Source organism: Abrus precatorius, unplaced genomic scaffold, assembly GCF_003935025.1.
Source record: "Abrus precatorius isolate BTA unplaced genomic scaffold, Abrus_2018 Scaffold2, whole genome shotgun sequence".
Lineage (NCBI taxonomy): Eukaryota > Viridiplantae > Streptophyta > Magnoliopsida > Fabales > Fabaceae > Abrus > Abrus precatorius.
The window spans coordinates 1,830,165-1,844,688 of NW_020874362.1; the positions used below are offsets into that span (position 1 = coordinate 1,830,165).

General features: G+C 28.2%; 1 protein-coding gene across 1 annotated transcript; it reads right to left on the minus strand.

The window, feature by feature from the left end:
* Window positions 1–8,366: 8,366 nt before the first annotated feature.
* LOC113857766 (transcription factor MYB44-like) lies at window positions 8,367–9,595 on the minus strand. Its single transcript, XM_027489952.1, has one exon. The coding sequence runs from the start codon at window positions 9,507–9,509 to the stop codon at window positions 8,634–8,636; it is 876 nt and encodes a 291-aa protein (XP_027345753.1). The 5' UTR covers window positions 9,510–9,595; the 3' UTR covers window positions 8,367–8,633.
* Between the last annotated feature and the right edge of the window lie 4,929 nt (window positions 9,596–14,524).

Here is a 14,524-nt window from a genome sequence, read left to right on the forward strand (position 1 = left end):
CCAACAATTGCATTAAGAAAAAAATTAAATGTTCAATACAATCAAAGTCTTAAAACTTAGATCCACAATCAATTTATAATATCAAAATTGGATCTATCAATCCTTAACAAAAAGAAATAAGAACATATTCTTAAAAGAAAAAAGTGAAAGAAAGAGTAGATGAAGAGCAACTGCAAAATTTCTTCATAAATCTAATTCTCAACCTGATTCCTAAAGGTCCAGAGCTTGGAAGTCACCCCCAATCTCTCTCTAACTCTTCTAAGTTGTACAAATGAAAAAATGAGAAAAGATTGCAAAAGATCTGGGTTTCTGGCTTTTTTTTTTCATCTTTCTCTATGTTGATACTTTAAACACTTGAAATGTTAACGTAGAAGGTCTTCTAGAACCTTCTTGGATTGAGGTGAACACTTTAAACGCTTAGAGTTAACAATTAAAGTAATTCTGCAAAACTTTGTTATGCACATTAACACTTTAAGTGTTTGAAGTGTTAACGCGCATGCTTCTTTTTTAGATGTTGTCTCTGAAGTGTTCACTTTAAACACTTGAAGTTGTAACGCACAAGCTCCTCTTTGATTTTCACCTCCAAAGTGTTAACTTTGAAAAATTAAAATGTTCACTTTGAATTCCAATTTTTCTAAGAACCTTCAGAGTTGTTACTTTATGTGCCCATAGTGATAACTTTCAGTACACATCAACTAATTCTTCACTTTTTAAGTCCAATTCTACTACTTTCTTCTATTTTATCTTCTTGAATCTCTATTATAAAGACTTTTAGCTTGGAATCTCCTGCAAAATCAGTTCATTCAACAAAATTACATCAGAACTTTATTAAATTCACATAATTTGAGTTACTAAAGATAAATATTGACTTTATTGAACATTTATATATTTTTGTGATGTTTTTACCTTTCAAATTATATTTTCTATCAAAAACAACATATAAAACTATTTAAAAATCTAGTAAAATTTGCATTCATCAGTGGACTTCCACCTACTAGGAACAAGCAAATGAGCTTCTGGAAGAAATGCTTGCAAGCTCAATGCCTTCTTTAAGCATAGGGGAACACCTAACAAACTTGAAGAAAGACTATGAAATCAACTCTTTCCTTTGTGTTAGTATTCCAAGGATTATATACAACATATTCTGCTAATTATTTGCCTTAAGATTAGTTGCTAATTATGTACGTGATATGCTAATTATATACAAGAATATTGTAAGAGCTTAATATGTTATTCCAAATTCATGAATATACAACTGAGGTATGCTAAGATACAACTATTAATTCTTCCAATACTCTCCCTCAAGTTGGAGCATAAAGATTTTGAATGTGCAACTAACGAAGAAGGAATAATGACAACAAAGACCAAATATTGTTGTACAAAATCTATTATATTTAGCCTTTATAATTGCAAACCAATGAGAATATGCAATTGTCTAATTAACAAAAAAAATTGTGATCTAATGAAAGAGTTGGCATGATTAGTTGCTTGACAATATCAAATATAAATATGCTTTATAATGAGTGAGGTATATTAAAAGTTAAGTTGAAAATTATGGAATATACTTAGAAGTTGAAGAGGAGGAGAAAGAGGTAAAAGAGAGAGAGAGAAATAATAGTGAAAATAAATATAATCGAAAGCAAAAGAAAAGATGAAGAAGAATAAGGTGAATATGGTAATAGAAGAACAGAAATAGATGTTCTTTATTATTAGATAAAACTTATAAAAAGTCACAAAAATAATGTGGATCTCATTTCTAATTTAATTATACTCATTCATATTTTTGTTGTTAATGTTAACCAATAAAAAATCATATTAGAAAGTATGTACCTAATACTCCTCTAGAAGAAAATAATAACAAGGTTGATGTGAAATTGATGAGGATTTTTCCTTGAGTTAATTTAATTAGGCTAAAAAAAAAATTACATTATAAAAAAAGAGCTTATATTACCTTAGAAAATTTTGATTTTAACAATACCACAACAAGGTGATAAATGACATTTTAAAATACGAAATATTATAAAAAAGTTACTAAAAAAAAAAGATTTGTAAGTCTTGATACATGATTGTGAGACAATTTGAATAAAAATTAGGATTTAAATACAACAAATAAGAAAAATTAAAGAGATGAAAAAGAGAAAAAAAGAAGAAAGTGTCTCAAACTCAATTCAATAGAAAATAAAGAATGATAAGTTCAACATAAAATTACCACATAAATATGATGAATCCTTGATAAGATCTAAGTAATGGTTCTTTTCAAGAACTCTAAGACGTAATCTTCAATTTTTATTCAAAAACTAAAGTGGTCTCCTAAAGGAATCTTACATAAGTACTTATAATGAAAAGTTAAATCCTAAAGAGTTTACTAACGAATCAAGCTCAATAACAATTATTTAAGTAAAAAAATCTTAAAAGGCTTTAGTAACTAAGCTCACTATAAATATAAAATATAAAACTCTAAATAAACTTAATAACTAATGTGCTTCAATCCACTAACCTAAAGCATAATAAATTATTTCATCAAAACATCAACAATTTGTCTGTTTCATTTTGGCTAACTCTTTTTTTATGTTGCGTTATTACTTTGTGTGTAATGCTAGATATGAGAATGGCTTATTGAAAAAGTATTTACATTATCTTAATCTGTTTATATAGAATTAATTTGAAAATTGAATTGCATTTTGATGCATGAAATTGCTAAGATTTGTGAAACTCTCAATCTTAAACTAATTTGTGTGAAGTGTGTGTGAGCATTCAAAAAATTTAAATAAAATGTGCTAAGATGTAGGCATCACAAGGGCTAATCACCATGCATATCACTAAATATCAACTCAATGGAATGAAATAGACTATAATAGATTATGTAAAAAGCAAGAAATAAGCCTTACTTATAGAAGTATAACATAGAACAAAATATTTTTACCAATTAAATGGAACACTATAATGTTGAAGCATAATTTTGAAGGAATCTATGCATAGAAGTCCAAAAAAATGTCATGCATTGAGTTTAGTGGATAAGACATTATTTATAATAATAAATTCATAATTATTTGTAACAAGTAAAAAAAAAGCATTATCTATAATAAGAGGTTCAACATTATTTATAGTAAGTAAAAAAATAACAAAATTGGTAAGAATATAATCCTTAGTCAAGTATGTCCTTGAATAAATACAATTCATTTCAGCTAATAGATTGAATTAAAAGAATCACAAGAATCTTGTAATTTTATAAAACATGAAAAGAAATGAAATGTAAAATATACTAAATTATCCTCGATACATTGAATAAACTTAACTAGATGTGTAGATTCATATAAATAATTGACACTAGTGAAAAAAAAGTATGATCTCATACTTTATTTAGCTAAGAAAAGAATTAAGAACAAAAAATTTATGTAAAAAATGTATTATTGGATAAACATAGTGGAGAAAATAGGAGAGAAGAGAGTTATCTTCACATATTTAACTAAGTAAAAAAAATTAATAAAACTATAAGTATATTGCATAATTTTTTCATAATAATAAAATCAAATTTAATAAACAATTTAAAATTTCCATTATAATATTTTTTTTTTAATTTTTAAGTTTTTATATTTCCATCCTACATAAAAATTATTTAACATTAAATTTTTAAAAGATTCCATTAATTAATTAACTATATATATATATATATATATATATATATATAAAAGATTGAATAATTTGGAATAAGATAAATTTCCAGAGAAATTGATAAAAACAATTTGAAGATTTAAATTAGCAAGTAATTAAAATATTACAAATAATTAATTTACAATAACAACACACTTTTCAAATTAGAAACTTCTCTGTTATAAAATATGTATTAGAAGTTAGGTAACATTTTTTTACTTTTCTCTCTTTTCTTTCTCAAACAAAACCTCTTTCAACTCTAAACCTTAAGTACGAGTCTGAATGTTTATTCTACTCAATTCTAAATAAGTTTCTTAGAGTTCAGTATTTTAATCTCATTTTTATTTTTTTATTTTCTCTTTTTTCAAAAGTAGTCTACCTTGTGATATATAGGAAAAACTTGGTCATTCAAACATACTTTATAAACTTGCTTTCATCTTATCGAGGTAAGGAGGATTTTATCTCATGATTTATAAATTTAATTAAAAAACTTCCTTTCATTTTCATAAACATGCTTTATTTGGTACATGGTTATATGATATTTATTTCAAAAATCTAAACTTAAAAATAAATTTCTTGAATATCAACCCTTAAGTATTTGACTCTAAGGGTCATTTGAATCAGAGTTTTCTAAAGAAAATTATGAGTAAAACGTTATTTATGTTATTTTCTTGAGTTAGATAAATTTGTTTAGCTGAATGATGAGAAATGAAAAAGGGTGAAAGTTGTACTATTACGAAAGGTGATAAAAATGTGTATAGAAAATTACAGATATATAGTTGGAGTATAGAGTTCAAAAATAATTTGAAAAATATGAGAAAATTGAGGGTGATGAATGTTGTTCATAATGGATGCACATGAATTCCTGAAAATAAAAGCATCACATGCCTCACACTTATTTCTTGACTAGACTCTTTACTATACATTTGCTAAATGATGCCTAATGATGCTACGGCTAACCAACAACTATTCAAATATATGGAAGACCTCAATGAATTTCAGGAGCAATAATTGTGAAATTGTGATATATGTATTATAACACAATGATTGTATGATTATAATATATGAATTCTATTATATTGATTGGTATTATTAAAATATATGTGTTTTAATACATCGATGATTGTGATTATAACACATGTCGTGACATATTAATTAGTGTGATATAATACATGTATTATGACAAAATAATTAGTGTAAAAATGTATGAGTTAGTATAATTTTAATATATATTATAAAATATTGTTGATGTGATTACTTTAGCGTTGATCCATTATAAATTCGTTAAATCATTATTTCAATTTGATTTTAGTGGTGAAAAGAAAACTTATTCTTACTTTTAATTTTTAGGATATAAAGTATGACTATTCTAAGAAGATTTGTTAAATTGATTAAGACTAGAATCATATTCTTCAAGTTTTGGTGTGGGAGTGATATGCTTGTTAAAATTTAATATATTCTGATTTTATTTTATTTTTGTAATTATCTAATTTAAGCTTTAATGTATTTTGGTCATAATTTGTAAACATTATATTCATGTATTTCAAAAGTGCAAATGAAGTAATTGTTCAAATTTTCATTTAGTATGTTATATTATGACAAGAGATGTTTATTATGTTTTAAATTTTATCATTTTAAATAGTTATTAAATTTTTGTGAGTTTTCTCATATTAAACTTTAAAAATGGTAAAATAATAATCTAATTATGATATTAATTTTTTTATAAATTATCACAAAATAGTTTATAAAAATAGGAGCATCACAATTTAGTGATGTATTTTTAGAATTATGATTTATAAATATCAAACTTTTGAATTTAAATAGAAATTTAACATAAGTGTATTTTTTTTTACTATTCAATCATAAATTTATTTATAAAGTTATAATGTGCTGGTCAAGGTTTATCGTACATCCTTTCAAATACTTCTACGTTTTTATGACTTGAATAATAAAAATGAAAGTTTTAGAATTTTTTTTTAAATTTGCAAGCTATAAGCAGAAAAAAAAAATTATTTTACTTTTCTTCTTTTTTTATAAATTATTACATAAATTGAATAATAAATTAAATGCGTCACACATTTAACCTTTACAATTAAAAGTCACAGACTTCAATAATTTTTTATATTTTATAAAAATTGTTAGAATGATAATAGAGTTTCACTCAACTCACTTTATTTTATTTCACCAACACTTACTATAAATAAATAATGTAGACTATTTTATATAAAGGTATTTAATTTTTTTTTACTAAATATTATTAGAATGAAATGTTGTATCGTCTTTTATAATATTCATATTTTATATACAGTATTTTTGAAGAAACATAAAGCATCATTAGTGAAGAAATTTGAGAGGTTGCAAGAATTAGAATGAAACACTTAAACATATCATTAATCAACCTATTATATAATATCACTCATTCTTTTAACTTTCTTTTTTAGAATATAAATTTTTATGTTCATGTCTATTTAATTTTTAATTGGACTAACCTAACATTTATGTGAAAGAAAAATAAAAATTGAATTTAACCGATCTTTTTTTTTTATATATAAGAATATTTTTTATTTGTATAAGAATCTTTTTTATCTACATTTGATGATTTTTTTCCTTTTATTTTTTATCTTGTTATATTCTTTCTCTTTTTACTCATTTTCATCACTCAAATTATTTCATTTATGTCCATGACGCTACAAATTTTTCAAAATTAATATGTTTTAGTTGTTAATTTAACTTGCTTAGATTAATCTAGAGACGACCAAAAAAAATTTTACTAAATTTTTTATTAAGTATAATTATTTTTTTTATTTTAGTATATTTAAAGTTCATAAAATGATTAATTTGTATTTAATTTTAGATATGCTCAATAAAAATGTTCATTATAATAATATTTTTATTCTTTAAATCTTATTTATAAAAAATATTTTTAAATACATTAATTACTAAAATGTTTCAATGTTTTAAAATTTATATTAAAATTATAACATGAATCTTTTAACTTATTCTTTTATAACATAACTATTTGTATCTATCTATTTAATTTTTAATTAGGCTCACAATATTTATGTGAAAGAAAAATAAAGATTGATTTCAACCAATTATATATATATATATATATATAGCAATTTTTATTATTTTTATAAGAATCTTTTTTATCTATGTTTAATAAAAAAAATTTAACATTTTTTTCTTTACCTTGTTACATTTTTTTATTCATTTTTGTCACTCAAATTATTTTTTTTTATAACTGGATATTCACCACACCATAATTAATTTCCCATAATGTATAATTTAAAATTTATCATACCGTCTCGGGATAGTAAATTATTTAAGATTAATATATTTTGGTTGTTATTAATTTAACTTACTTAGATTAATTCAAAAAGAACAAAAAAGAAAAAACAAATTTCGCTAAATTCTTTATTAAGTAATATATTTTACATACATTAATTACAAAAATATTCAATGTTTTAAAATTTATATTAACAAAATATTCATTTATTATTTATTTATATAAATATATTTTAAATTTATTATAAATTTATAATATATAATAACTCTTTTTTTATTAATCTTACTATTTATTTATAAAATAATTTTTTTTATATAATATAAATTTTTAAATTTATTTAAACTTTTCATTCAATTTATATCTAACAAATTATAATTTATTATTTTATTAAATTAAATAAAAAATTTAAATTAAATATAATTTTTTTTTAAATTTACACTAAAATAAATCCTTTCTATACAAATATTGCACAAATTAAGTCACGATAGTTTAAAGCTTCTAATTTTATTTTTTAATTCATTTTGACAAATATAACTCGGTTCCTTCATCAAATATGAAGAATATTTTTTAAAACTTTTCCCAGACGAAAGGGCATCATCAATTATCTATTTGATATAAAATTAATTTTACTAAAAAATATTTTAAATCATTAAATTAACTAAAATACATGGATATATTAATCTAAAATATATCTTATTAAAAAACACAAAAATTAAATTTTCAATGCCACAAAAAACCCTAACCTCACCTATGAATGAGATAAAAGAGCAATATCCATCTGAACTGTAAAGGTAATTCTTCAGTGAGTGTAATTTGCTTTCTAGAACATGTTAAGCCAAACAAATACAATGCTGGCTTTTACTTAATTGTCTATGTTAATAATACAACATAACACTTTTCAGTTAATATTTTTTAAATTATTACATATAAAATTAATACAATTTACTTTAAAATCATATTGTAAAACGTAAATAATTTGTGTAAAAATTGTAAAAGCGACGCATAATTATTAATTTATAAAATTAATTTATCACTTCAAACCAAGTGAGAAGTGATTCAAATTAAAAAAAGGATAAAATAACCACAACATCTGAATAAACGGTCTCGACCCATCATTCAACAATCTGTGAGAGTTTACTCAACAAATTCTTGGTCCAAAATAAAAAAATAAAACATTAAAAAGGAAGATCGAACTGTTTTTTAGATGCATAAAAGGATAAGAAACACAAACTACTTTCAAACGAAGGACTGATTTCCCTTTCTAGTAGCTGCGCGTGAAAAAGACTATTTTGCTAATTTTGGAGTTGAACCAAAACAAGTATTTACATTATGCTTGTGCAGAAAAGAAAATAAATTAAACTGAATATTGAAAATTTGAGGATATTCCATTTTTCTTTAAATCCTACCCTCTTTTTTTTTTTTTTGGTCATTTTATCATCCGAACCACGTTTATCTGTTCTCCAACTAAACTAAGCCTGAAGGACAGGACTAATCTAGAGGCTAAACGCGCAGAAATTTCAGATTTGCCATGAAATTTCAAATTCCATCACTCCATGCTGTTCCTCCATTCTCATCTCGCTCCCACTGTACACTATTATTGCCTAAAAACAAAAGGAAAATAGCTTCCTTTTTTTTTTGTTCACTTATCCGAAATTTCATTATAGGAACACTAATTACGTTCTAATCCCTTGGATTAGGAATCGACCCTACTAATCCCAATTCGCTTCACCGACACGTTCCTAAACCCATCAACACCCTGAAAACACATCCCATTCTGCTGCTCCATGTAACTCCTCACCTCCTTCCTTATCATTTCATGCATCACCGCCATAAACTCCGCACTCAAATTCAACGCCCCTAACCCTACCTCCGGCGCCGCCAACTGAGCCGTTACAGCAGTTACCGGCATCACCGGCAAGGGATTTGCCGGCACCGCCGTCGCCCGATTCGACACTTCCGATGAGTCCACGCCGGGAAGAGACAGCGACAGCGAGGTTGGAGGTCCGTCGTCGCAAGACGACGTCGTTTCCACAGCCGGCCGAACCGGCACGGGCCGGAACACGTACGACGGAGACACCGCTCCGGGAGCGCTGGAATCACTAACATCGGATCCGGAGGGGCTTCCCGGCGGCACCGCTGCGCCGGCGCTGACAGACCTTTTGAGCGGCTGCGGGCTGAAACCACCGGCAGCGGCGGTGGTTGGATCGTCTGCGATGACGATGGAAGCGCACTTGCGCTTGAGGGTGGAGTTCCAGTGGTTTTTTATGGCGTTATCGGTTCGGCCCGAGAGAAGGCGAGCTATGGTGGCCCACTTGTTGCCGAAGCGGGCATGGGCCCGGATTATTGTGTCGTCTTCTTCGGGCGTGAAGGCCCGGTGCTCCACCTGAGGAGATAGCTGGTTGCACCATCGGAGCCTGCAGGATTTCCCGGACCGTCCCGGAATGGACCTGCTGATTAACGTCCAGTTTCTGGGCCCGTGCCTCTCCACCAGTTTCTGCAGGGCCTCGTCCTCTTCCGGGCTCCATGGGCCCTTGATCCGATCCATGTCCTTTCGGGTTATGGCCATCATGCTTCTCTTTCTGCGATGTTTGTGTTAGTTATGGTGGATGAAGGGAATGAAATGGAGGAGGACTGGTAATTGAGTTATTGTGGTGGAGCATTGGCTCTTTCGATCATGCTTGCATTTTCTTATATCTGTGTGGGATGGGGCATGAGGGAACCGGTTTAGGAGGTTATGCTTTTAGGGGTCTCAGCGTCGGTCGTTGTGTTATTGGTACCGGTTGTACCCGGGAAGCGGTTGCCTTCGGTTTTGGGATACAGCTGTAATTGGACACGCGTCGCTTCTCAGCTGCTCCCCTTTACGCAAGTCATCCCTTCTCTTCCTCTCCTCATTTATCCTCTCAAATTATCTTTTTTATTTTAACTCAAAATTAAAACAAACGTAATGATTCCTATTATATTAACTGCTGTCCGTAAAATTTGAAATTATAAATAAAGATAAATATTAATAAAAATAATATTATTAAATAAAATTATTATATCTTTATTATAAGTTTTAATGCGTTTTAACATAATTTATGACGCAAATGTATTTATAAATTTTTATGATATTAATTAATAAAACCTTAAAATAAATATATTCAGTAAAAAATACAACAGCAACATATAAATATGTAAAATATTATATGATTTAAATTTATTGATATTTTTAGTAGTAATCTTTAACTGCACTGCTGACTGCGGACTGCGGACTGCGGACTGCGGACTGCACTTCATGCAACAGCGCGTCCACTGCAGACGCAACGCTCCACTGAATTATGGCCTCCAATTTTGAAATTCACTTTTGACATGTGTGTGTATATTTTGCGATTTTCTAGAGGGGTGGTGTAATGTATATTTAAGAATTTGTTTGGGCTTTAGAAGTGTTTTTGGAGGAAAGGGAAAGTGAAATTGAGGCGTTAGGGGCGAGTTGGGGATGTGGACGTGAATGGAACAGTTCTGGAAGTTAATGTGGACAAAGAAGACGCTGAGAACCAGAAATCAGAGGTTAAAATAATAATAAAATATTAAAAAGGAAAAGATAGAAGAAAAAACGGAAAGGAAGGAAAAAAGAGAGATAACGATGATAACGGTTGGGTGATGATGGGTGAGGTTCCTTGCTTGCTTGAGTTTGACTGAGGACTATTCCAGGCTGTAGAGCATTTGGTGTTGGGATATTTTAATTTTTGAAGTTTGGTCCCTTTCTTAGGAAAAAATAGGAGAAAAGGGTCCCACCAGTGTGGTGATGTGGCACAAAACGACAAGATCGGTAGCCGAATCGGAGCGCGAATCATTACTGCTTTCCTGTCAGTCCAGCCTGTATTCTTTACCTGCCTCCATCGTCTTCCTCCACACACACCTGTCGGTCACTTCCTCGCATCTTCCTCTTCAACCCTTCCTGCTTATATCCCCTGTTTTCAAACGCTTCTTGTTTCTTTACTATTTATGTCTCTTGTGTCAGTTATATCTTGTTAACAACTAGTTTAAATCTATTATTTTATTCACAATTCATATAATTATACACTCTTTTATGTAATTTACTTTTTAAAATCACTTTTAAGAATTAAAACTAATCAAATTGATTAAAAACATGAAGTTATCATAATTGTTATTTTAATTAATAAAAATTTCTTAAACTTAATTTGAAAAGCTAAAGCTAACATCTTTCTTTTTTAAGAAGTGCTATAACATTTACCAATAATTAAAGGACTAGCATTAAACAACAATGAATTAACAAGTAGAAAGTGTGGGATTAGGGGATGTATAATTGAAGCAAGGTATACGGAAAGGGCGAGGGAGAAAGTTGTCGGGTAGGATGGGGGTATGGTACTCACTATTCAAATGCTAAATGTATGATCCAACAGATCCGTATCCAATCCCTTTCTGTTACTTGTACCTCCTACCTACTACCTACTGCTTCCGTCTCCATGCACCGTAATATTTTCCTTTTTCTTTATCTTTATTGAAACATTTCTTTTCTTTTTTAGTGTCCCTCTATACTTCTTTTTAGTTTAAAATACATTTAAATTCACATTTCTTTACATTATAACATGAACAACAGGGACGTTATAATAATGTCATTCTAAATCAAAATCGGATGTAGACATTCTGACATAACTATTTTAAAAATCAATTATTCAAACTAAAAGTACTATTAACATATCAAAGTTATGTCATTATGCAATGTATGCAATAATCATCGGATTATAAGCGTGATTAACAGGCTATGTCTGTCACTCGAGCTTCACCTCACAAAAATGAATAAACAGTAGATTATAAACTGAATTTTACTTGTAATGTCATAGGTTTAAATTTTAAAATTACTATTTTAGGAAAGAAAAACCTTAACCACCATATCTGTCTTAAAATTACGGGGATTATAAAATATATGGATAGATATTTGTACAGAAGGAGCGGTAGAATCAGTAGTGGACAGCAAAATGAAAGTGATGTGTACAATTACAGTAACCATCATTTTGAATTGGCATTTTGCAGCTGTATTCACACAAGGGAAACCGTGACGATAGTAATGCTTTAAGAGATGGGTTTTCAAAAAGCAGTTTTTCACTCGACTCGGCATAGCATTTCCCAAAACAAGGAAAAGGATACGGAGAATTGTACTTTTGCACTATTGAAACCGTTGGGCCGGGACAGCTGTATTGTAATTATTAAGACGACAGTCTGATTCACTCTCTTTTAAAAAACAAAAATAAAAGTTATTAACAATTGCCTCGCAGACCAATTCTTATATAGCTCTTAATTTAACTATTTCAACCGTTTAAATAAATAGTTTTAATATGTAAATGTTTGTCTACTTTATAATTTGGAAGCAATTTTTATTCTATTTTTAATTTCCCTTTTTTGCAATATTTTTTAATTTTAGTATTAAGAGCTCGTGGTTAATTAAAAAAAAAATCCTTTCGAATCATATCCGCATTCCAGCAGTCACGTGGGCTGGTTGCTCGATCACGTGACTAGCGTCGCGCAAAGCAGACACACGTGGCACTTGCTCCCCTTGAAGCGGCAGCAAAAGCTTGGTTTCCACTGGTGAATTACGAAAGTGCCCATGGTGGCGGTGCGTTTTTATCAAATGAGTCCAGTCTAAAACCGTTGAATCTGACGACGTGTTGTCGATTCATCGTTGTCTTGGTTTTAGTGGAAAACAAAACGGTCTAATACCGGACGATGACGAGGTACGGAAGCTGAATAATTTCATTTCATAGCTCCCTCTCTCACGTCACGTGATGCTTTGCCAATGTTACTCATCCTCATCCTTCTTTACAACTTTTGTTTCCAAGAAAATTATTTTTTAATAGACAAGAAAAATTATTCTATTTTAGGCTATAAAATTCACTTATATAAGATATTCACAATTGCCCTGTGTAAATGCACGTGCATGTCATCTTATAAACGCAACGAATTAAACAATAAGAAATATTTATTAAAATATTTCTTATTAAAATATTTATTAAAATTTTTCTTATTAAAATATTTATTAAAATATTTCTTATTAAAATATTTATTAAAGAATTAAACAAAATAAAATAAATGTAAATCCGTAATTTTAAAATATTTATTAAAGAAGTAAAGGTAATCATATTTTTATAAAAAATTATTTTTTTAATATATTATTCTTAAAGTAATATTTAATATCTTTTTAATTAATACTGGAATGTAACTGTAATCACCTCAGTTAAAGGGAACAAAAGTATAACGATGATTGAATTTCTAAAAAAACTGAGAACAGCTTTTAAAATAATGAAATGCAAATGAACTAAATTTCAGAACCTATCAGCATAATTTATCCTTAACAAAATAACATTAATAAATGCAAGTATACATTAAAAATTTGCTACGATTTTTAACGTGTTCTCCACTTTAAATCCATGTAATTTCCTAAACTTCAACATAACATAATAAGATAATTTGGATAAGTAATTAATTATCTAAAAAAATATAATCTAAGCTTATTCTTAAACTTTGAGAGTCAAATCCTATTTGAGAGACCCAGATTTTTTCGTTTTAAAATTTTCATCAGGACTACCTATTTTATAATATGATTATTTCTTTATTTCTCTCATTAATTTTTTTTATTATGTCATCATGAGAATTTTATCACCAAGATTATCTCCTCTTTAATAGAAGTATTTATTATTTATTTACTCCTTTTAACTCTTTTTCATTAATATCAAAATATAATTTGTCATATAATTTATTTGCTTCATTAGTTTAGATATTGGTAGAGTTATAGTAAGCAAAGATAACATTCTTGAGACTCAACACTTTTTTCTTCACATAGACGTGAATTTGTTCAAGTTTTATAAGTTGCACAATTATGTTGATGTTAGCTAATTTGCTCACATCAATTAAAATTAATTTCTTCTAAAATTACTACATCAAAAATGAAATGTTAGACTGGTTCCGGTTGAATATAAAGAACAGTTATAAGTACTATAAAATTTCACGCAATGTAATGTCTTAAATTTAAGAGATCGGTTAAATAACTACTCTCAAATATTTGTTTTAAAGAACGGTTCTGTATTTAATCGTTCTTAGAAGTATACTTAAAAAATAGTTAACCACGTAACTGCTCTCTATATACGACACTTTGGAGAGCAATTTCATGTGGAACTGCTCTCAAAATGTAATATTAGAAAATAGTTCCACATGAAATTACTCACGGAAGATGGACAAAAGAGAACGATTTAGAACTAACTGATCTCTAATCTTAAACTTATGAGAGTGATCCTTTGTAACCGCTGCAAAGTTCACTTCTGAGAGTGGTTCACCCATAACTGCTCTCTTAAATGTACTTTTGAGAGTGATTAATGAGTGAACCGCTCTCAGAAGTACACTTAAGACTGTTCTCAGAAGTAGCGGTTGTTTGTGAACTGCTCTCCAAAGTTAAGAAAAAAAATTTAATTTATTTAATAAAACTGTTAATATTTTAAATTTTAACATTCCTAATAAACCATGCAGTATTCATAACCAGTACAATCAGAATAGAAATTACAAACAGAGTCTAATATACCATAATTTTAAAGT